This window comes from Galeopterus variegatus, unplaced genomic scaffold (genome assembly GCF_000696425.1).
Source record: "Galeopterus variegatus unplaced genomic scaffold, G_variegatus-3.0.2 Scaffold256, whole genome shotgun sequence".
In the NCBI taxonomy this organism is placed as follows: Eukaryota; Metazoa; Chordata; class Mammalia; order Dermoptera; family Cynocephalidae; genus Galeopterus; species Galeopterus variegatus.
Window position 1 is genome coordinate 504,714 of NW_007726367.1, and position 23,915 is coordinate 528,628.

The 23,915-nt window shown below is 42.8% G+C and overlaps 1 protein-coding gene across 2 annotated transcripts in view; it reads left to right on the forward strand.

Moving 5' to 3' along the window:
- The first annotated feature begins 253 nt into the window (after window positions 1–253).
- The window catches only part of NSMCE1 (non-SMC element 1 homolog (S. cerevisiae)), a 32,910-nt gene continuing 9,248 nt past the window's right edge, over window positions 254–23,915 (forward strand). For both annotated transcript variants that reach the window (XM_008566617.1, XM_008566618.1), the window contains exons 1-2: window positions 254–453; window positions 8,135–8,281. In XM_008566617.1, the coding sequence (XP_008564839.1) occupies window positions 8,146–8,281 (136 nt within the window). In that variant the 5' untranslated portion in view covers window positions 254–453; window positions 8,135–8,145. The remainder of the gene's footprint in view (window positions 454–8,134; window positions 8,282–23,915) is intronic.

The following is a 23,915-nucleotide window of genomic DNA, read 5'->3' on the forward strand; positions in this document are numbered from 1 at the left end:
TCCGTAAGCAATGCGGACTGCGCGGGAAGCCGTGTAGTTCGAGACCCAGCACGCTGATCCCGAAACACCACGGCAACAAGTTGGCGGGATCGCCGGAAGTGCGCCACCAGTGGGCGGGGAGAATCTGGAGGCCACCAATGGGAGCGCCGCACTCGCGTTGGCCCCGCCTCGGAGGTGGACCCGAGTCCCCCTTCCGGTCACAGCGGGCTGCTCTGTTTGGGCTGTGCCGGGGTGTTGTGGTGGGTAATTTGGAGCGCGGGGGCGGGAGACTGGCCGGGAAGGAAGAGGAACGTCCGTAAAGGCGAGGAGAAGGATGGAAGAAAGGGTTGGGTGACACAGGCAGTGAGGGTCAGGTCCCGGGGTCGGCACCCCTGTACTGAGAAACTAGCGGCCGGGTCTTGGGACTTCTCCTGTGCTGGTGGGGAAACTGAGGGCCAGAGAAGGGCGGCAGAGGCAAGTAGACTCTGTTCAACACAAACATTTAAAAATCGTAATATTAGGTGTAAAAAATACTTTTAATTGTATTATTAGGTGAAAGAAACAAAATACAAAATTCTATGCAGACTGTAATTAGATCTAGGGGAAGTCCGGCCTTGGCTGACCACCCTCTCAGTTTATCACGCCGCCCTCGGTGCTCCCTACTATTTTGTGCACAGAGCTGATTACTTTGTACAAGTTCACAGACGCTTATGTTAAAGCCCTGAGGCTAGAATTTCTTGGATTTTGGAAAGGTGAGATGGTGCATGCTATGTTACACCCTCGGCGGGGTCCTGAGCAGCGTTTTGTAATCAAGTACGTTACGATTTTCACAGCTAAATATATGCATACTTACACTACGTGAATAAACAACAACCATAAATAGCCTCTCTTTAGGTCAGGACAAGTTTTCAAACTTAAGGAAAAAGTTTTGGTATTCAAACCTTGACAGATTTGAGACTTGCAGGTAAGGGACCTGTATCTTAACGTTATTGGTCACTTGTGTCTCTTGCTGACCTGGACTGGGAGTGCCTTGGGAACAGGAACTGTGCTTTTTTTAAAAATCGCCATTCCTGTGTCCATCCATAACTGTGTCACTTTGTGCCCTTTTAGTGGGGTCAGTAATGTTTTCCCTTTGAGGATTAAATAAGGCCGTTCCCGTGAAGCAAACTCTATGTCTAGCACACGGCACAGATGGTGTGACTGAGATTTACTTATTCCACAGATATTCCTATTTTAAAATTATTTGCGAAAAATAAAATTATTTGCGTAGGTAACACGCGTATGGTTAACTGCCCCCATGCAGTCCTTCTTCATAGAGACAGCTGATGTAATATGCATAAACAAACATGTCTATATTTATGTATCTCTTCCACTCCCACTTTCCCATCCTCTTTTCCCAGATTATATCATTGGATCCTGTTCTATACCTCATTCTTCTCATTAACATTTATTTTGGCTGTTTAACATTTTCAGCTTTTTCTTTCTTTTCTTAATATGGTATGTAATGTACCTATAAAATCGTGTGGAAGTTAAGTTTGGAGAACAAAAATATAATGAACACCCATGTCCCCACCACCAAGTTAAGAAATAGAACATTAGAGCCCCAGAGCCCCTGGGCCCCCATTGCATCCTTTTCTTGTCTCTGCAAAGATAACCACTGCCTTGAATATTGTGTTACTCATTGCCTTGTTTTTCTTTGTACTTTTTACGATCTATTTGTGTATCTCTAATGAATGCAATATATGGTTTTGCTGGGATTTGGATTTTATATAAATGAGATCCTAATGTATATTTTGTGTGACTTGCTTTTTGCACATAATATGTTTTTGAGAAGCATGCATGTTGATGTGAGTAGCTCTACTTCATCTTCACTTCTGTTTTAAATTTCATGGGGGCGATTATAACTGCTTTATGTAGCTGTTGTTCAGGGGATAAGCATTTATACTGTTGCTAGACTTGTGCTCCTAGAAATGTGTTTCCTGGGGTAATGTGGAAGTTTCTGTAAGGTATATACCTAACAGTGGCTTTCTGGGGATATGCAAATTAGCCAGTATATCAAATTTTTATCTGAAATGGTTATAAGAATTTATGCTCTACCCATAGTGGATAAAAGTTACAACCTCAGCCATTCCTCAAAATTTTTGCCTATCTGGTAGTGGGTAAGATATTTCACTGTTGTTTTAATACCCGTATGCCCGATAACATTGACATTAAGCATATTTTAAATGTCTTCATTAACCTTTTGTACATCCTCTTTTTGTAAAATTTTTGTTGCTCATTTTTTTTCTTACAATTGTCTTTCCCATCTTCACATGTAGGAATTCTTTATATGTTGTGATTATGAATCTTTTGCAGCTTATATGTGTTTCAGATACCTTCCAGTTTGTAGCCTCTGGCCCCCCCCCATGTTTTTGGTGAACAAAGGTTCTTAATTTTAACAAAGTCAAATTTATCAGTATAATTCCTTTATGATTTGTATTTTATGTATCTTTTAGGGTCATAAAAACCCTATATTCTCCTATATTGCTGTCTAAAAGTTTTATAGTTTTCACTGTACTGGCCAGCTGCCAAAAAAAAAAAAAAATGTTTTATAGTTTTTTTCTCATGACCTTAACCGTCTAGAATTGATTTTTGTGTATAGTGTGGGGTCATTTTTTTTTTTTTTTAATTAATGGGTTATTAGATGTCTTGGCACCTTTTATGGAAGAGTTTGCTTTGATCTGAAGTTCCATTTCTCTGACATATCCATTTCTCTCGACATAGCCACATATGTGTACCTTTCTGTTTCTGAGTTCTCTGTTTTGTCTCCTTGGTCTTATTTGTCCATCCCTGTATCAGTACCACACTATATTCATTACTCTGGCTTTATAGTAAGTCTTCGTATCAGGCAGGACAAGTCTTTATCTTCTCCAAGAATGTCTTTGCCAATTTGCCTTTATGTTTTCTAATGTAAAGTTGAGAATCATCTTGTCAAATCATGCAGAGTCACACACAAAAAACCAGTTGGGATTTTGGTTGGAATTGCATTGATTCAATTACATTGGAACAATTCGGTTTTTAAAGTGATTGCTTTCAACGTTTCATTTTTTATTTATTTATTTATTTTTTTGTGACCGGTAAGGGGATTGGAACCCTTGGCTTGGTGTCGCCTGCACCGCGCTCAGCCAGTGAGCGCACCAGCCATCCCTATATAGGATCCGAACCTGTGGCCCCGGCGCTCCCAGCACCGCACTCTCCTGAGTGAGCCATGGGTTCGGCCCTCAACGTTTCATCTTTAAGTATTATATTGCTGTTGTTTTTTTGTACATGTCATTTATTAGATAAAACAAGTTTCCTTCTATCCCAAATTTGTTAAGTTTTTTGTATAAATAAATGTTGAATTTTATTAACTGTGTTTTCTGCATCTATTAAGATGATCATGTGCTTTTTCCTTTATTCTGTTAACGTGGTGATTCATATTGTATGATTTCCAAATGTTAAATCTGCTGGAATAAACTCAACTGAATGACAACATAATATTCTTTTTACATTGCTGGATTTGGTTTGTTAACATTTTGCTTAGGACTATTGCAGCTATGTTCAGGAAAGATAATGGCCTGTGATTTTTCTATCCTTTGAAGTCCTTGTTAGGTTTCAGAGCCCAAGTTATGTTAGCCTAATCAGATAAGTTAGGGAGGGATTGCTCTTTTTCAGGCTTTGGAAGAGTTCATGTAACATTTGAATTTATTTGTTTCTAGAATGTTTGGGTAGGACTTCTTGATAAATTCATCGAGACCTGAAGTTTTCTTTGTGAGAAGATGGATTCCCTATAAAATGTCATTAATGGTTATAGTACTGTTTAGGTTTCCAAATAATTCTGTCATCAGTTTTGGATGAATTTCCTATGACTTTGTACATATTTAAAACTTCAGATTAATTGTTATAAATTGTGTATGATATCTTTAAAAAATATTTGTGCCATCTGCAATTAATTTTCATTTTTCATTCCAAATACTGTTTATTTGTAAGTTTTCTCGTCTTTTGGAAAATCTTGTCAGAGGTTTTTCACTTTTACTAAGTTTTTTCAAAGAATAATGTTGGTTTTGTTGATCTCCTTAGATATATGCTTATTTTCTATTTTATTAGTGTCTGCTCTCTGTTATTTTCTTCCTTTAACTTTCTTTGGGTTTAACTTGCTGTTCTTTTTATAGTTTTTTTAGATGAATGCCTAACTCATTAATTTGCTGCACCCCCTTTTTACAAAAATGTAAGCATTTAAGGCTATTAATTTTCCTCTACTGCTTTATTTGCTTCCTACCAGTTTTTATGTGTAATGTTTTATTGTTTAGTTCAAAATATTTTCTAATTTCTATTAATAATTCCTCTTTAATGATAGATTATTTAGAAGTATGTTTCTTAAATTCTAAGCAAATGGAATTTTCTAGTTATCTTTTTCTTACTGGTTTCCAGATTTATTGCATTATAGTCAGAGAACGTGGTCTGTACGAGACCCATCCTTTAAATTTTGCTAAGACTTGCTTTCTGGCCATTATTTGGCAATTTGCATAATTATTCTTGGTATGCTCGAAGGTTCTGTATTGTTCAGCTGTTGGGTACTGTGTTTTATGCACGTCCATCAGATTAAGCTTTTTACTTGTGTTGTACACGTCATTTTTTTTTTTTTTCCTTTTTGTCTTTTTTACTGACCGGCAATGGGATCGCAACCCTCGGTGTTGCGCCCGCACCGTGCTCAGCCAGTGAGCGGGAACCGGTCTCCACATGGGATCCGAACCCTCGGTGGGAGCGCCGCCGCACTCCCAAGCGGCGCACTCTCCAGTGCGCCACCGGGCCGGCCCTTGTACACGTCATTTTTAAACTTACAGATTTTTGTTCACTTCATCAATTAATGAGAGGGGTGTGTTAAAATTTCCTACTGTGGTTGTGAATTTGTATGTTTATCTTTGTATTTCTGACAATTTTGCCTTAACTACTTTGAGGTTCTATTAATAGGTGCTTGCACATTTTAAATTGTTAGATCTTCTTGGGAATTAAACCTTTTTATAATGTTGTGATGACCCTCTTTATCTCTAGTAGTCCTTTTTGCCTTAAAGCCTATTTTGTCTCATATTAATAAAGTTACGCCAGCTCTCTTTTTGTTAGTTTGCAGAATATATCTTTTTATACACTTTTACATTTTTGGAGTTCTTATGTTTTAGGAGTAACTCATAATGTATAGCTAGATTTTATTCATTATCATTTGACAAATTTTAAAATCTGATCTAACAGTGCTTGTCTTCAAATTGGAACATTCAGTCTATTTCCATTAATCATTATTACTAAACTAAGGGTTGATTTCTTCTAATTTACTCTTTATGATTGTTCTGCCTATTCTCTGTTTTTTTCCTTCTCTCCTTTGGTTCCTTCTTTAGGGTTAAGTGATTATTTTTCCTCATTACATTTTTTTTAAAACTAATTTGGAAATTATATACTGTATTTTTGTTTTTCTAATGTGGTTACTCTAGAAATTGTAAAGTGCAAGTGTAAAATTTATTAATGTCCAATTCTCCTCCCAACCATCATAAGGATGTTAGAACACTAATTTCAGTGGTCACTTGCCTCCCAATTTATATGCTATTATTTTTGTGTGTTTTAATTTTTAAAAAATCTCAAAAATACTCTTTATACTGTTTTATACAGTCATAAAATGACTTGAATTTACCCACATATTTACCAGTTTCTTTGCTCTTTATTCTGTCCTGCATTTTAAACCTTCCAACTGGTATCACTTTTTTTCTTCCTGAAGTATATGCTTTGGAATTTCCTTTCATGAGGGTCTGCCTGTCACTTACTCTTTTCAGTTTTTTGTTGTTTGGAAATGTTTATATTTCACCCTCAGTCTTTAGCTGAGTGTAGAGTTCTCAGTTGAGAGACATACCCTGCCAGCGTGTGGAAGAGTTTTTCTCACTGTAACTGAATTCTCTTGTTGCTTTTGTGAGTCAGCTGTCAGTCTAATTGTTGCTCTTTTGAAGGTATTCTGACCTTTTGTTTGGTTGCTTTTTTTTTTTGTCTTTTTTTCTTTTTCGTGTCCAGCAACGGATCGCAACCCTCAGTGTCGCGCCCGTACCGGACCGGGACCAGCAACGGGATCGCAACCTTCAGTGCTGCACCCGCACCTCGCTCAGCCAGTGAGCGGGAACCGGTCTGTATGTGGAACCCTCGGCGGGAGCGCAGTCACGCTCTCAAGCGGCGCACTGTAGCAGTGCACCACTGGGCCGGCCCCTTGTTTGGTTGCTTTTAACCTTTGATATTTTGTACTTTTACTATGATGTGCCTAGGTAGGTATTTTTAGATTTATCCTGCTTGAGATTTGATGGGAATCATGATGGCTGTGATCTTTGTCATTTGTCCTTACTGGCAAGCCTTGGTGGTACTCTTGTCCGCTTTTTCTGGATCTGTTCGGTAGACTGCTTACTAGACTCTTTGCCTCCCATTTCTTTCCTTCTCTAGTTCACCTACACAGTGCCAAAGGAGGTATCTTTCTAAAGATATCATCTTCTTGCTATACCATCTTCTTGCTTCGAGACCCTTAGTTTGTAGAGCCTTAGTCTCTAAAGTTTCCAGGATGAAAGTCCAAATTCCTTAGCCCAGCATATTCTGTCTCTATGCCCGGAACAACCACAGGCAAATAAGGGGGTGCTCAGTACATAAAAGTGGAATGAGTGAATGAAGGTACCCAACCCTAGTGATAGGAAATAAACTTGGTGACTGTGTGGATGTGAGATTTAGGGAGAAGAGGACCAGAGTTGGAGGTACAGGTGTGTGGTTAATTTGACTGTGTGGACTGCACCATCCAAACCAGATGATTTACAAAGAGGAAGACTCATGATGACAAGGGCTGAGGACGGTGGAAAGAGAGGATGAGTCTGACTTAGGATTTGTTGAGGTGGAGGTGCTGGTGAGATCTTCTTGAGGTTGTCTGTAGCAGGCAGTCAGAGAAACTGGTCATGAGATAGTGCATCTTCCTAGCTCTGAGGTCCAGTTGATGATGCTGTTAAAAAAGAACATTAACTAGCACTTCTGTGTGTCTCTCAAGTGTTAAGGTCTTGGCAGGCCTTTGGTAGTCATATCTCATTTAAACTTCATTTTATGCCATTAAGATAGTTATGATGAAAAGAGTGAGCCTTAGGGAAATTGAGCATGTTAGCTAAAAATGTTTCCGTGTTATATCTGCCTAAGATAAAAGCAAATTTCTTGTCAGATCGTGGCAGCACCCCAGAATTCTAGGCACCGCTGCAGTCAGAACCTTCAGGAAAGGAGCCAGGAATTTGTATTTTTAGTACTCAGTTTAGGTGATCCTTAAGATCAGGCAGTTCTGGCAAACACTGGTCTTGGTGCCATGTCTAGTTCCAGATCTACACTCTTTGGCCCTGTGCTGGGGTGATGCTTCTCTGTGGCAGGAGCAGGTTTTGATCAAGGCTTGTGTAATACTTTTATCAGTTCTGACCTTTGCGGTTTGTGAAAAGATTCTGTTTTATTAGAGAGCAGGAGATTTTTAAAATAGTTGCAGTCCTACTGTGACAGTTGTCTTATTAGAGGTTTGGGAGAGGAGAAGGAAACTAACATTTATTGTTTACTAGCAATTCTCTAATCAGTGAACATTATTATAATTTTATAGTGAGAAAATGGGGCTGCAGCTAAATTTCTAAATCTGCTAAGTGGCTGAGCCAAGGGTAAGGCCTAGAATTGTGTAATAGTAAAAATAGCTCACACTTCTTTAGTGCTTACTGTGTTACCAGGCTGTTACATATATTAACTCATTTAATTCTTGTAGCAGTTCTATGGAAGACGTTTCTGTTGTTATTCCCACTTTGCAGACCAGAAACTGAAGCGCATGGAGACTAAGTTGCCCAGTTTCACACACCCAATGAGTGGTGGAGCCAGGCTGTGAACCCAGGCATTCTGGCTCCAGAATCCACACTTCTCACCACTGCCCTGTACTAATTTTTTTGCCTAGCCTGTGACTCTTGTTCTTTCCTCTCTTGTAGTCATCAGCATGAGGAACTTAATTTTTAAAATGATAACACATTTATATTTGTTAATGTAAATTAGCACATGACCTAGGATGTTGCTTTTGGCGTGCTTGGAGATGACTAGATCTCACTGGCTTCTTTTTCAGTTCCTTCATACATGCAGGGCAGTGCGAGAAGAATGGGCATCATGACTGATGTCCACCGGCGATTCCTCCAGTTGCTGATGACTCATGGCGTGCTGGAGGAGCGGGATGTTAAGCGCCTGCAGAAGCACTGCTATGAGGTCCATGACCGTAAGTGTCGTTTCCCTGTTCCCAGGATGCTCTGGCACTGTGTTGATCAGGGACTGGTGATATTGGTATAATACCGTGTGACAAGTTAACAGGTATTCTTGAGCATTCAGATCTCTTTACAGTCTTACACCAGCCCATCTTTCTATTCTCACCTTCTGCTTTTTTTTTTCTTTTCCCAAGTGAATCAGACATTTAGCCCAGTGGATAAAGACTTGGACGCTGAAGCTCGATAGTCATGGTTCTCACCAAGTCTCCAATACCACCCCCATCCTCAATTTCCTTATTTCTAAATGGAATAGTGGTTGTACTTAACACATAGGGTGGTTGAGAGAATTAAGAGACATTATGATACATACAAAATACCTGGCACAGGGAATGTGCTCAGTTGGCTATTGACAGTAACAGAGTATCAGGGCAGCTTAGCACAGTGGTTAAGGGCACAAACTTGGAGAGACTGCCATCCCTGCTAAGTGCCAGCTGTAGGCGATTGGAGCATCTTCTCAGGGGGGTAACTGGGAGGAGTTAATAAGGTAATATGTGTGAAGCACTTGGAGACAGGGCTCCGTGCGTGCTCAGTTCTCAGTAACTAAGCTAGCAGTGGAAGCAAGAGGATCAGTGTTGCCAGATCACTAGAATCAATATTGGTAGATCATGTTGAGTGTCAGTATGGGTAGGTCTTGTTGACTAGATCTTACTGAGTGAAAAGTTGGTAAGTTATACTTCTTGTATGATTTCATTGTGTTAAGATTTTGTAAAGTACAAAATGCTTTCCATTGCTTATGAATACGTCTGCTTGTAAAAGTATAAAAGTGGATGGGGAGGATATGCAGCACCCTTGGGAGGTCTTTGTCTTTGGGGAGGGGGCAGTAGGTTGTCAGTAGAAATCAAAGGACACCGCATTTTTGTCCTGTTGTGTTCTTTTATTAAAAAGAAGACTTGAAGCAAACATGATGTTATTAGCATAATCTAATGATTGCACTTCTGATTCATGGGAATGTAGGTGTTTGGTTTCTAGTCTGCATTTTTGTCTATCTCTCTGTATTTTTCCTTTTCAAAAGAAAAATGGGAAAAATAACGTAAGAGGGAGCCGAGCCAAGAGGAGTGGGGAGGGGCATGGGGGTGGGGGCACAAAGTGCACGAGTGAAGGAACCCAAGAAAAGGTGCCACATTTAGAGAGCTGCTGTTTCTGCAGGTCCCAGGGGCTGAGGGGTGAAAGGGGATAAGAAGGAGAGACAGTGTGTATCAGAACAAATAATCTGTCAAGATGTGCAGAAGAAGGAAGGATGAAAGAAGATGGCATGCTAGAGAAGAGGCAGAGCTTGAAGTGGCTGCAACTTAAGGTTCTACAGGGCAGTGGTCCACTGAGGCATTCCATGGGGAATTCTGGGAGCTTGACGTGACACAGGAATAAGTTAGAGGCTTGGAAGGGTCCTCCCTAAAGAAACCTGTTTAATTATGTTTAACCCTATGTATCCAAACTTGGTTGACCTTTTAATAACATAACTTGGGAAACCCCCTTAACGAGAACGTGTGATGTGTGGGAAGAGAGTAAGTGTTTTGGTGTGTTGGTTTACAGATCATGAAGAACCCAGTACACCAAAGTGATGGTTTTTTATGTAATCCTGTGGACAGTGCAGACCTCTTGAAGTATTTGAGGCAGGAGAGTAACACAATTAGTGCTGTGTTTGAGAACTATCCTCCTGATAAAAGTATATCTGATGTAACTGCCTGAGCTGTACTGGATAGGAATCTTTGGTGGGGGACTCCTTTATGGAAAGGGAATATTACATCTGTCAAGCTAGCTTTACTTGTTCTTTAAAAAGCACAACAGGACTTTAAATCCTCCCCATAATATCCTCCAGAGATGAGCATAAGAGTGCTTGTCTTCATCTTGTATCTACCTGACAATTCATTCCTTCTCTCTTTTAGTCTCTCAAATAAGTCCTGAATGTGAGCGTCAGTGTTGATGGGGAAGTTTCTTAGCTCATTGCAAAGGGCCATATGATACCTTAGTACTAAGAATGAAACTATTTTTGCCTTTGTTTGACCTTTAAAATTGTTATGACCTAATTCAGGAAAGTCCTCTAGAATGTGTCTAGGAATTAATGTTCCATTTCTTTGCACCTAGATATGATTCTGGCTAGGGTGAACTGGGTATGGCTATAGCCTGTATTCTCCTATCCTTCATTTAAAAAACTAACAAAATAAAACTTGTTCCCGAGCATTCTTATTAGAGAGATTTTCAAACAAGGAATGATAGAAAGAAATGATCTAAAATTAAGTAAATACTAACAAAACCCAGTATTATTAATCTCCTGTCTTATGAAGAGATGCCCAGGAAAGTCCCCTTGTACCAAATGGCAAAATATTTAGCTTCTAAGAAATTTGCAAACAAAGGAGTAATTGAAACTGTAAGTTATTCTAATTGCCATTTCCCGGGGTGTTTGTGCAGTTTATCAAAGCACCACTTATTCTGGACTTTTGTTCTCGCGCTCTTCTTTACCATTGTTAGGGGGAAACAAGTTCCCCAGTTCTCCTGGCTAGTATTTAGATTTTGTTCTGAAGACTCAGAGCAAAGCCTTGGGTCTAGACTTTCATATAGCTCTGGGGACCTGAATTTTTAGAGAGCCTTAGATTTTGAGCCAGGGCTTGGGTCCGTGCTTGTGTTCATTTATCTAGCAAAGCTTCCTGAGAATCTCTTGTGAGCCAGGCCTCTGTGCTGGGGGCTGGTGACACACAGTGTTTGTCTCACCTTGGCTTTCATGAGTCACACAGACAAGGAGTCAGATGACTCCAGCATAAGCCTTCTTGATGGAAGTAGGCACGGGAGGCCTAGGGAGGGTGTTTCAGAAGACTTGGGTTTGAGGATTTCCACTTTTGGCCAAGATGGAGTAACAGGGACCAATACACCATCCTGCCTGAAACAATCCAAAAATGGACAAAATATCTGAAACACTGGATATTAGTCAGTGAAGGACAGTGATCTCTTGAGAGGCAGGCAATGAGGTTTTTTTTTTTCTTTTTTTAAACTCTTGATGCAAAATACATAGTATCTTCCAATACCACTTCTCCAGTTCTCCAGACACCGACTGGGTGTCCAAAAATTGAATTCAATTCTGACACTGTCTCCCTTGAATTAGCAGTAGATCCCATTTCTATCGGTCCCACAAGACTGATCCCCACTTCAGATGCCAGTTGCAAATCCCAGGCCACCTGTACTTCTGACTGACTAGCTATAATTGAGGGGTTCCCACAACCCTCTCCTCAGGTTTCATAATTTGCTGGAACGACTCACAGGATTCAGGAGAACACTTCACTTATGTTTACTGATTTATTATAAAGGATACAACCCAGCAACAGCCATGTAGAAGAGATGCTTAGGGCAAGGTATGGAAGGTGGGAGTTGCACGGAGCTTCCAAGCCCTCTCCAGGCACTCTTCCCTTCCAGCACCCCCGTGTTTCCAACAACCTGGAAGCCCTCTGAATCCTATTGTCTAGGGGTTTTCATGGAGGTTTCATTACATAAACCTAATTGATCAGTCATGGCCACTGGTGATTAAGTCGATCTCTATTCCCTCTCTTCTCCCCAGAGGTTGGGGAGTGAAAGTTCCAAGCTTCTAATAGAGGCTTAGTCTTTCTGGTGACCAGCCCTGATGCTCAAGCTATCTAGGGTCCTGCTAAGAGTTGCCTCACTAGAACAAAAGATGCTCCTATCACCCATATTAATCACTTGTAAAGGCAATTCAATAAAAATAGTCATTCCCACAAATGGTGCTGGAATAATTGGGTATCCATATTCAAAAAATGAACCTTGAGCCACACTTTGCACCATACACAAAAATTAACTCAAAACTAATGATAGACCTAAATATGAAACCTAAAACTATAAAACTTACAAAAGAAAACATAGGAGAAAATCTTTATGACCTAGGGTTAGGCAAAGATTTCTTGTATCTAACATCAAAGTTTGATCCATACAAGAACAAGTGGATAAATTGGACTTCAAAGTTAAAAACTTATACTCTTTAAAATGTACTGTTTAGAGAATGGAAAGACAAGCAAAATTCCAGGAGAAAATATTTGCAAATCATTTATTTGATAAATGATTTGTATCTAGAATACAATAGAGAACTGTCAATGCTCAAGAATAAGAAAACATACAACCCAATAAAAAATGGGCAAAAGATCTGAACAGACATTTCAGATAAGTTATATGAGTGGCAGATAAGCACATGAAGAGATATCCAACATCATTAGATGTTAGGGAAATGCAAACTAGAACCACAGTGAGGTACCACTGCATACATATTAGAATGTCTAAAATTGAAAAGACTGTACATGCTAAACATTGATGAGAACATGGAGGAGCTGGAACACTCATGACTGTTGGGAGTGTAAAATGGTGTAGGCATTTAGGAAAACACTGGCAGTTTCATATGATACATGTCAAGAGACATGAAGATACTAGAGTAGTTCAAAAAGTTTATGGAAAGATTCATATTTTCTTTTAATTCTGTTTTTCCATGAACTTTTTGAAATAACCTCATATGTGTCCACACAAAGGCATGCACAGAAATATTCAGAATAGCTTTACTTGTAATGGCCCCAAATGGTAAACACCTAATTGTCCATCTAGAGGTGAAGGGATAAATGGGCTGTGGTATATCCATGTAATGGAATATTACTTAGAAGTAAAAAAGGAATAAACTATTGCTACATGCCAGAATATGAATGAATCTCGGAATGATTATACTGAGGGGAAGAACCCAGGCAAAAGAGAGTATATGTTATATGAATCCATGTAAAATTCTGGATAATTCGTACTTGGTTATAGTGACAGAAAGTAGTTCAGAGGTTGCCTGGGGGTGGTGTAGGGAAGGGTGGGAGAGGAATAACAAAGAGGCAAGAGGAAACTTTTGGGGGTGATGGACATGTTTATTATCTTGATTGCAGTGATGATTTCATGGGTATATATGTCAAAACTTACTAATATTTGTACACTTTAAATATGTATAGTTTATTACATGCCACTTATATCTCAACAAAGGTGTTTAAAAAAATCTGAATTTAAACCCACTTTGCTACTTGGTAATAGCAAGTCACTAAACCTTGGAGTGTCAGTTTCCCTAGCTGTAAAGTGGGGCTAGAGATATTTGTCACTCAGGGTTATGTGTAAAGATGAGGAATGTAATGTGTGGCCTGTGCTTAGTGGCCTATAAGTGCCCAATAAGTGGTGACGCATCAGGCATGAGATGATCACTCTTAGAAAACAGCTCACTTTCTTGGTCTGGTAAGGCCCTGTGTTGTCTGCATGGGACTCTTGGAGAACAGACGCAGCATCTAGGAAATGTCTCCTTGCTGTCCTATGGCTAGGGTTTACCTGGAGAAGCACTTTCCTCGAAGTTTGATGCAGAAGAGGGTTGGTAAGTAGTTATGGAAAGTGTCTTTAGTTTATTTTCCTAAAAACAAGACAAACATGGAATCCTGAACTCTGAAGCCTTCCCAAGTGGCCCAAGGCTCAAGCCTGCTGATTTTTTTATAGAATGGTGTTGACTACCACAGTGAGTTGTGTTGTGTTGCCCAGCACAGGGTTTGAGGGTGTTCCCAAACCTGAGCCTGACTCTCATTTGGAGGCTCTACTCATGTTTCATTTTCATGTGTGTTTACTGAGCAGAAGCAGAAAGTGGCCACAGCCCACAGTTGCCTGGAAGCAGTTTCTTCTAAGTTATTTGCCTTGTTAAGATGTTTTGGGGCTGGTTTTACAGTTTTTTGTTTGAACAAGTTGGTGAACCAGAAGTTTTTTCAGGGAATCATCAGGTCCAGAACCAAGTTGTTCATCCAGGAAGCAGAGCTTCCAGAAGTTTGATGTGCTGCCCAGCCAGTTCTTACACTGGCTCTGGGCCCTCATCACTACTAAATGCTGTCTTCTGAATTTGCACCAGGTTCATGGAGGGGCTTCCTTGCCTAGAGATCCTAGGGTTGCTTTTTAAATTTACTTTTTATTTTGAAATAATTCTGAACTCATTGGAAAACTGCAAGAATAGTTTATTTTTTACCCTTTGAATCAGTAAGTTACCAATTTAATTATAATTGTAAATTATAATTTAAGTGACCAATTTAATAAGTCCTGTCACCCCTGAATTCTTTAGGGTGTGTTTTCTTCTAGCAAGGACGTTCTCCTAAGTAACCATAGTACCACCATTAAAATCAAGAAATTAACATTGATACATCACTACTATCTAATCCACAGATATCATTCAAGTTTCTCCAGTTGTCCCATTTCTGTCTTTTTAACAAAGTACCCACCCTAGGGTCACATGTCACATTTAGTTGTTACATCTCTTTAGGCTCCTCAAATCAGGAGTAACTTCTCGGTGTTTCCTTCATTTTTATGGACGTGGCAGTTTTGAAGATTACAGGTAAAAAGAAACAGATGAAATTAATGTTCAAAATAATATTATTTCAATGTGTTATCAATATCAAAAGTTAGTAATGAAATGCTTTACTTTTTTTATATTATGTCTTTGAAATCCAGGGTGTATTTTACACTTATAGCATATCTTAATTTGGACTGGCCACATTTTAAGTGTTCAGTAGCCACATGTGCTAGTTGTACAATGTTCCTCAGTTTAGGTTTGAAGATTCCTCCTGATTAGATTCAGGTTATGCCTTTAAATTTGGTAGAAATAATATAGAAGTGGTGTTGTGTTCTCTACATCTATCATGTGGTATGCAATATTGATTAAGATGGGGTCTGCCAGGTTCCCCTAGTGTAAAGTTACTCTCTTTTTCCGGTGTGATTAATAAGTAATTTGCAGGAAGGTACTTTGAGGCAAGGTAAATATCCCATTCCTCATCCCACTTTTATCCACTAGTTTTAGCATTCATTGATTTCCTCCCTAAAATCATTCCTACTTAAATGATTGCTGTATTGTTGTGAGGTACTGTTCTGTACTCTCCAGTGCTAACATGTTGTATTTAATTATGCTATATTGTTTTATGTTAATTTTCGTAGGGTTTTAAATATCTATTGTTCTAAGGACGAGTTAGGTAAAATATCTAAAATTTTTTAATTTAAAAAATTAAGATGTGAAATTATTCCAGTCAACAGAATAAATAACATGAAGTTTAGGCAAAAACCAGTTAGCTGAAATGCATGGGCCAAAAATAGATTAGTGAACAGAGTAGCATAGGAACATTGTATTTTGATTAATATTTTCAGTTTTTTGTCAAGCCTTTTATCTGCCCTCATCCCAGGTTTGTTTTTAGCATGCTGATTTACATGACTATATTAGCTTCATAGTCTTTGTGCGTGTTTCCGGCCGCATGAACATCAGTAGGCAACATGCATTAATGGTGAGTCACATTGATGCGATGTCTCAGCTTAGGATTCCATCCCGTGTCTGTAGTCATGTTTGTAAGCACCTTTTCTTCCCCCGGAGCACTTGGTGTTAACTAGAAGCTGGCTCCCAACACATTGTCTTCTATTTTTAATGACTTCATTGTACGTTTCTCCCCTTTGGCCATGATGAACAGTTAATAGGCTTACTACTGTCAAAGCCACTTGCCTTTCCGGTAATCAGGGGGGATTAAGTCTGTGATCATAACTGAAAAGTGAAAAGTAACATCTAATGTGAGTCTATGAATTTTTCAACATACAGAATTTACAGCAGACCGCTGTGTGCATACACGGGAATCTTGGGTTCAGGGAGCGTTGTAGCCGCAAGAAAAACATGTCTGGCTGTTGCTGGACTAGCTGTGTCCAGGTCCTGCCTGCTCTTGATGACTTTGTGCAGAGCAGGATCCAGGATGGACAGCTCCACCCAGCCAGCATGGGCTTCCTGGGCTGGGACTGCTGTGCGCTCCCCGCTCTCCCAAGCGCGAACATTGTTTGTTTGGGACTGAGTTTTGTACTGGAAGGGCAGTGCCTCAGGGAGGTGCTGAGAGCTGTGAAGAAGGTACGGTAGGTAAGTCAAGTGGTAGAACAGGCCTGGGGTGTGGCTTTGGCTGAGGTCTCCGGTCAGGCATTCCTATGGAGGTGCCATTTGTGGTGATGCCTGGGTGTTGGGGGGCAGCCCTGCACAGATCTGAGGAGAAGCTTTCCAAGTGGAAGGAAGCCTGGGTGAGGGGGCTGAAATGGGGAGGAGCTTTGTGCAGGGGGCAGTGACAGAAGGCCAGAGTGATTGGAGTGTAGCGGGAGACGGGGTGGGGGTCAGGTCAGGCAGGAGTGGTTTGTCAGGATGACGGGGCCACTGGTGGGTTCCAGATGAGGGTGCCAGGCTCTGGCTCCACTCAGACTGCATGTGGAGGATATGGAGGGGGCTAGAGGGGACACTGGGAGACCGTAGGAGGCTGTCACATACTCCAGGTGTGAGGTGGTCGGGGCTCAGAGGAGGACTGTAGTAAATTGTGAGGAAAGTGGCTGGCATGAAAATGGCAAACCAGAGTCATGTCCCTGAAAGAACACATGACTGCATTCATACACTCCTAACCCGTGCTGGGAACGGGCCCTGAACTGAGTCCTGCACACACGTAGAAAGCAAATGAAGACCACGCAGTGAGAATAGCAAAGTCTATTTATTCAGGGCTTGCTCTAGCAGGAGAGACAGCCACCATCACTTCTGTTTGGCAGAGACTCAAAAGCAGGCAGAGGAGTGGGGAGCTTTGGAGTAAAGTGGAGGCTTCAGGTGTGCCCTGAGTGGAGGCTGGTGGCCTGGGGAAGGTGGAGGTGGCTCACTCAAAGTGGGCATCCTGCGTGGTTGGTTAAGGGGGCATATTTGGCTTTCTCTGGTTGGTTGGTCCTAAGTTGGAAGCAGGTACCAAAATTAGGGAAGCTGTCAGTTGTTAATCAAGTCCTGGTCATTTTGAGCCAATTATTACAGGTGTTATTTCTGGCTTTCTAGACTGGTTGCTAGAAATCATGGTCTAATGTCTGCAAATCTGGCTTATCAAGTAGGCTGGCTTCCTGGGCTGGTTGCTGTAGACTGTGTGGTCAGAGTTTTGCTTTTTCAAATGGTCTGGCCATTGTCTGTATATCCAGTCTCTCAAAGAGCAAGTACAACGCAGTCCATTCCTTTGAGTTGTCCACAGTCCAGCCCGTGGGAGAAATGACCATTGATCTGGTGTGTTGGGAATAGAGTGGCCTTGTCAGTTACTGTGTGGTAGGGTTCACTTGAAAACTGGCAGAATGTCAGCAGTATCTAGCTTACAGGCATGGTTTGTGTGCCCTGCAGTGTCTCTAATTTTTAAAAATTAGTTACCATGTTAAAACAAAACAAAAAACACTAAGATTTTTCATAGAAACCTGAAGACGCGCACTTGGCTGGACAGAGTAGCCCTGCCTTTTCTGATGGAATGTGTGCTTTCCTGTTCCCACTGTACCCTGGTGTCCACAGCTGCACTTCCTGCCTGGCCTCTGCAGGTATCTGCTTTTTCAGTGCCAGCAGGTCTCACTCAGATGAGATGTGAGGGCGACAGGCTTACACAGCAGGGATAAAGCAGAGCTACTCTGGTTTCAGCTGAGCTGGGCGGCCAGGAAGCCTCTTCTTCCATCCCCTTGAGCTCCTTGAGGGCTGCTGTGGTTGGTGGGGGTGGGGACAGAACGCCACAGAAGGTGTCAAAGCCGTCACTCATCTCAAGGGTAGGTGGACCCCCCGTTTTCAAAGGGCGCAATTAAAATGAAATGCATATTAACAGCATTGACAGTACAGTTCTGCCGAGAGAGGCTTATGTTTTCTGTTATGATTCATGCTGCAGTTCAGAACTTTACCATGACAAACACTTGCTGTCACAGTGAACAACTCAGCATCCTCTGTTGCTGGCTGGAGTACCTACCAATAGGCCTCTGGCCAGGTGGGTTCACTGTATGCATAGGGACAGCAAGTGTGTGTCCCCATCACACTCCAGCAGTACTATCATGGGTTTTAGGCACTTAATGCATGTGGCCAAGATGCAGGAACCATGCTGAGTACTGGAAAATGAGTTTTATGCACTGTGCTTTGAGTGAGGCTAAAGAGTAGATTCTCTAATTGAAATGATCTCTTGGATTTTTAAAAAAATGATATCTGCATGCTTGGAAAAAGATCTCTGAACAATAGATTTTGAAACAATCTGTTACAAAAAGCCTGTTCCCTCTGTACCACCAGAGCCCTGAGCTCGTCCACCTTGTCACAGGACGCTCACTGTTCTCTTTTTCGATTTCTTCTCCTGAGGGTTAAGGAGTCAAGTTATGAGGTTTTTGAGCACAGGAGTATTTTCTTAACTTTTGATTATGGAAAAAGTCAAAGATAGAGGAAAGTTCAGTAGTACAGGGAAGCCCCATGTACCCATTACCCAGTTCAAATGATGGTAAACTCATGACCAATCTTGTTTTATCCATACTTGCCCCCATATTATTTCCATGTAGTTCTTAGACATCATTGCATATATAAGTAAGAATTTTCTTTTTAAATGAATGTTAAAGTCCTTTTGTCATCTCATCAAACTAATGTCCAGACATCTGTCTGGTTTATGGTCCAGACATCTGTCTGGTTTATGGTCCAGACTTTGTCACTTTCTGGCCCTGTGATCTTGGTAAGTCCTTCCCCTCTCTGACCCTTTGTGTTCTCTTTTGAAAAACAGAGGCAGTGATTCTTTCTGACTTGCCTTGGTGGTCCAAGAAGGTCTGCTGAGAACAAGGAGCATTACTGTAGCACTTGTGAATGGGTGTACCAGTGTCGAGAATGATTTGTCTAGTAGTCACTTGCCACGTAGAAGACAGCTCTTCTTCCCTCCCTGCTGTTGCCAGCACTCTTCACTCCCATGCTCTGCAGGTGCCACTGGCAGTCCTCTACTTGGCACTGCCTGTCTCAGGGTTAAGTCATTTTCCCCAGGTAACTGGTGAGAGCTGCAGGCTGAGAGGTGAAACCCTGTGGCCCTTCACACATCTCTTTGGCCCAGTGTCCTGCCTGCCCGCCTTCCCTTTGTCCTAGGCCAGGGGTCTGCTCTCTTGGGGCCAGTTCTGCACAGGCTTGTATCTGGTGCGGCCTGGCCCACCCCCGCAGATGAAAGGGCTGTCATGGGCAAGTAGGCCCATCAGTGGTTTGGGCCCCTGGGGTCTTGTTTTTGCTGTTATTTCCTCTGCCTAAAAATAGCATTTTCTATTGTTGGTACCTAGTTTAGAACAAAACTGTGTGTTGGTCAGAAGTTAGGGCAGCAGCAGACTTCCTGACTGCCTGTGGCCCAAGGGCACAGTGAGTCCTAGGTTCTGGGAGTCTCTGGGAAGCAGGGACCCTGATTTAGCATGAAGTGGTTCATCGGTAAAGTTAAAGTAAAAACTTAATTTTAAAAGAAAAGGAGAAAATATGCATAGAGTTAGCCAGAAAAAACAGCCACTTAAAATGAATTGAGCCAGCCCCCCTCCTTAGAGGAGCAATGTCCTGTTTTGTTCAGTGCTGCCCTGGCTTGTCAACTGCCCAGAGTCCCATTTTTTAATTGCCCCACAGCCAGGAAATTCCTGCTGAAGAAAGAGTGGCTCCATCCTCTCCTGGGTCTTTGCCTTTCCTTGGCTCCTCCTGTGGCCATGTAAGCCGACCCTGAGGGGACCTGGCGCAGTGGTCAGGGCTACTTCTCCTGTCTTGGCTGAGGGCATGATGGATGTTGCCTCGGCCTGACTCCCTGTGTCTCCTGTTACTGTAATGATGAAATGAACCAAGCTAATGAATAGTGCTTGGCATGTAATAAGGTGAATTACAGTCCCACATTGGCGGGCCCCTTGTTTTCAGCCTAACAATAGCTACCACAGCTCATGAGAAATACAGACACACCCTGCTTACAAGTGGAGGAAACACTGGTGGCACCTAAGTTAATATATGAGTGTGCCTCAGAAAGTGTGTAGAAAAATAGAATTAAAAGATAATACAGGGTTCGGATCCCCTCACTGGCCAGCTGCCAAAAAAAAAAAGAAGATATGAATTTTTCCATGAGTTTTTTGAAGACCCTTGTTGGTTTGACCTTGCGTGGTTCAGACATGGTGCTGAGTGTGCCTGGGAGGACATCTCTGTGCTCTCTGAGAAGAGGCAGCGGTGGTGGGCCAGGGCCTTGCTCCTCTCTCCTGCAGCTGCCCATTCCATATTGCTGACTATAGGTCGGAGGTGTCCAGAGAACCAGCCTTTGATCCAGCTCTACCTGCAAAACCTGATATTTGGATAGTTACCCAAGCCTGTGTCTTCTTTTCTCAATTCGTTCTGGATTCTGAAGAGAGGAGCAGGGTTATTAAGTAGCTCTCTTAAATCTCTCAAAGTGGTATTCCAAGACTGGAAATAGTTGCCTCAGAATCATGTGATATGGTCTGTAGCTCATGCATTCGTCATGACCATGGACTCATAGAATATTTGGCTGGAAGGATCCTCAGGCAGGCCTTTAGCCCATGGGCACCATGATCAGGGTGAGAGTGGGGGCTGAGCAGTGAACACTAGTTGTTCTGAAGACTTGAGGTTGGCAAGAACAGCTCTGGCATAACCTTGATACTCAGTGGACATGTTAGGGATCTTGGTAGCAAGCAACGGACCCTGCTTCTGGGCGACTTAGAAAGGAGTGTGTTGGGATGCTGTAGGGAGAGGGACACACAGGGCTGGTTGGCAGTAGGCGCCAGGCGGGACGAATGGGCAGCACAGCAGCACCTCGTGGCCATAGCCACCTTCCCTCTGTAGCTGCTATCCTGGAGCCCCTGCAAGTGGCCCTTTGTCCCTTGCTCAGGTTGAAAGAGTGTCTGATTGGCTGACATGAGTTCTGTGTCCACTCCTGGCTTTCATAAGCTCCCACTCCCTCAGCTTCCTGCTTTCTGGTTCTCTGGATATGGGTACCTGGAATTATTCTCCCACCAAAATCACAAGTATAAGGGCAAGACAATTTTAAGAAAAAGTTAGAGAAGGAAATGGCTGGTAGGGAGTTGGACATCACCAGATGACTCCTGTCGTGGGGTGGCCAGACGTGGTGCCTGGGGCCAAGCGTGTTGAGCAAGGAGGTGCTTGAGAGCTATGAGAGTGCTGAGTTTGGGCGCATCTGCTCCACTCAGGGAAGGCCTGTACGGGAGGCTCGGTGGGTGGATACGGGGGTGGGGTGGGGTGGGAGAGAGAGGGCTGGAGGGAAGAGTGTTCTAGATGTGTGTGGGGTTAGAGGTAAGATGGTGTGTGGCCTTAGCGATGAGAGGAAGGTGGAGAGGCTGGCCAGGGTCCCACAGAGAAGGGAGGACAGGACTGTGCTGGAGCCCATGTATCGTTCTGCCTCTGCCACCGCCAAAAGGAATACCAGTTGAGGGGCTGGGGGTGTTGACGTTTATTCTCAGGCAGTGACTAAGAAAGTTCTGTTATGGCACAGGGGCCTCTGTGAGAAATGTTCTCAAGGTCAACAATCAGGAAGAGTGTGGCCCTGATGTGGGAAGTTTGCATGGAAGGAGAGGTGACGAGCTGAGAGAGTGGGAGCAACGGAGCTAGCACTGGCCTCGGGTGCCAGCCAGGACTGCGGGGGAAGTGGCCGTCTCTCTCCCTCTCTCTCCAGTGAAGTGACAGCGAAAACATTCATGTTTCTGAAAAACGAAGCTGGACACCAAACCAGAGGTGGTGGGGAGAGGGGAAAGGGCAGAGAGGGCTGCTGGCTGATCTTTGGGCAGATGGGGTATTTGGAAAGTCCAATATATTAGAATGCCTTTGATCTGCCTACAGAGTACACTTTTCTGAATGACACCCAGGAGGGTCCTCTTCAGTGGAAAATGTGAATCGTCACTTTGAGAGGGAGGTAGGACTTGCCACTATGTCACATTGGGCGGCCAGGGCGGCCCCTGGCACAAAGGATCCTACCACTCAGGCAGTGAGAGACCTGAGTTCCTCAGAGTTGGGTACTCTGGGTAGAAATGCACAGGTACATACAGGACAGCCAGGCTCACCCACCTGTGAGGAGATGCTCCACGTGGTGCAGGAGAAGAAAGCGCTGAAGCTCTGTACATCAGGGCAGGAGAGAACGTCTCATGGAACAAAAGGGCCATGTGCGCAGGTTCTAGAAAGGAGTAGGCAGAAGTGAGAGTGGGAAGGAGGGAGGGCGTTTCAGAAAGGAAGGCCACGTGAGCAGAGGCAGGGGCAGGAAATGGGATGGTGCCTCACTCCCTGGTCACAGTTTTCCAGCAGCCAAGGCCAGATCTCATTGTCATACTTCCTGCATGATTTTATCACGTCTGCGTTCCACCTATTTATCATTACTTTTTATTTAAATTGCTTTTAAAAAATTAATTTTTTAAATTCAAAATATTTTAACATTTACTTTTACATATTTGTGGGGTACAGTATGTTGTTTGGTACATGCATATACTGCATGATGATTCGCTTAGTGTAGATAGCATAGTTTTGTGCCTGTTAGTCCACCACTTCCATGCTGCCACCACCCACTTCCTCCCAGCACCTCTGGTGACCATTATTACATTGCTTTTTTCAAACTAGAACAACGTTACTTGAAATGGAAGATTAGATCCCCGCTGTGATGGCATATTAGTGTAACTGCCTTGGTCTTTATTTACCATTAGCTTTTCTGGGCCCCCATCTGCCCCTTTGGTAGAGCTTTGAGCTTCGTCTTGGAGCTCTTCTGCATAGCCATGCCCTCCACTGCTACCAGCCTGATCGTTTATCTTTTTAAACTGGATTGATCTTTTGTTATGTGAGTGGCTTAGAAATACCCTCTCTCTGTGGGAAGTCAAACAGATGCAGTCTGGTGCCCATGGCCCCTCCTAGCCTTGGCCGTGCCTCTTTCCTGCAGTGTTGCTGTGTTGGTTCTATTATTGTTTTAAATTTAAATGGTATCCTAATGTCTGTTTTTTCCCTGTGGTTTTTTTCCAGAGTGATTATCTAAGGCATGAATCTTTTGAAATTAATTATTTTAATAAGTGAGAGCAGTAATCCATACTCTAGGTTTAAGAAGTTTCGCGGTACAAAAGGGGAATTCTGAGACCCAAAGCTGACCCTATCCCTGTTCTGCTTCCAATGTGGAGAGGCCCCTGCTGCTTGCGGGAGAAGGGCCACCCCTCCCTGGTCCGCAGGGCCCTGGTGGTTCAGCTCCTTCTCCCCACAGCCTCATCTGCCCTGCTGGCCCTGCTGCCTTCCCTGGCTAACAGATGTCCAGTCACCCATGGCCCCTGTAGTACTGGGCTCTGTAGGTACCTCCTTCCCAGACTGATGGCCCCAGACAGTGGTCTCTGGGCTGTGAGCCTCCTGCTGGCAGTGACAGTGTGAGGTACACTAGGGTACAGGTTCCAGCCAGACTTTCTGGGCTCATCACTGGCTCTGCCCAGCTGGGTGGTATGACTCTGGGCAAGTCAGCTCACCTCTCTGCGTCTCAGCCTCTTTCTTCAACTGCACTTGGAAGAGGATGCTAGTATCTAACTTGGAGGGCTGTTGGGAGGATCAATTAATTGTTGTATGAAAGGTGCTCAGAACAAGCATTTATAAGCCAGGCCTCTGCTGTGGTGACTGCTCACTGTGAGCCGCTCTTCCTACCCTGGTAGTTCTTCAGTTACACTCCAGTGCCCAGCACAGGGCCTGGCTTGTTAGTGCTGGATAAATGGTTGTCGAATAAAGGGAGAAAGGGATAAAAATCTACCTAAGATGTGTAG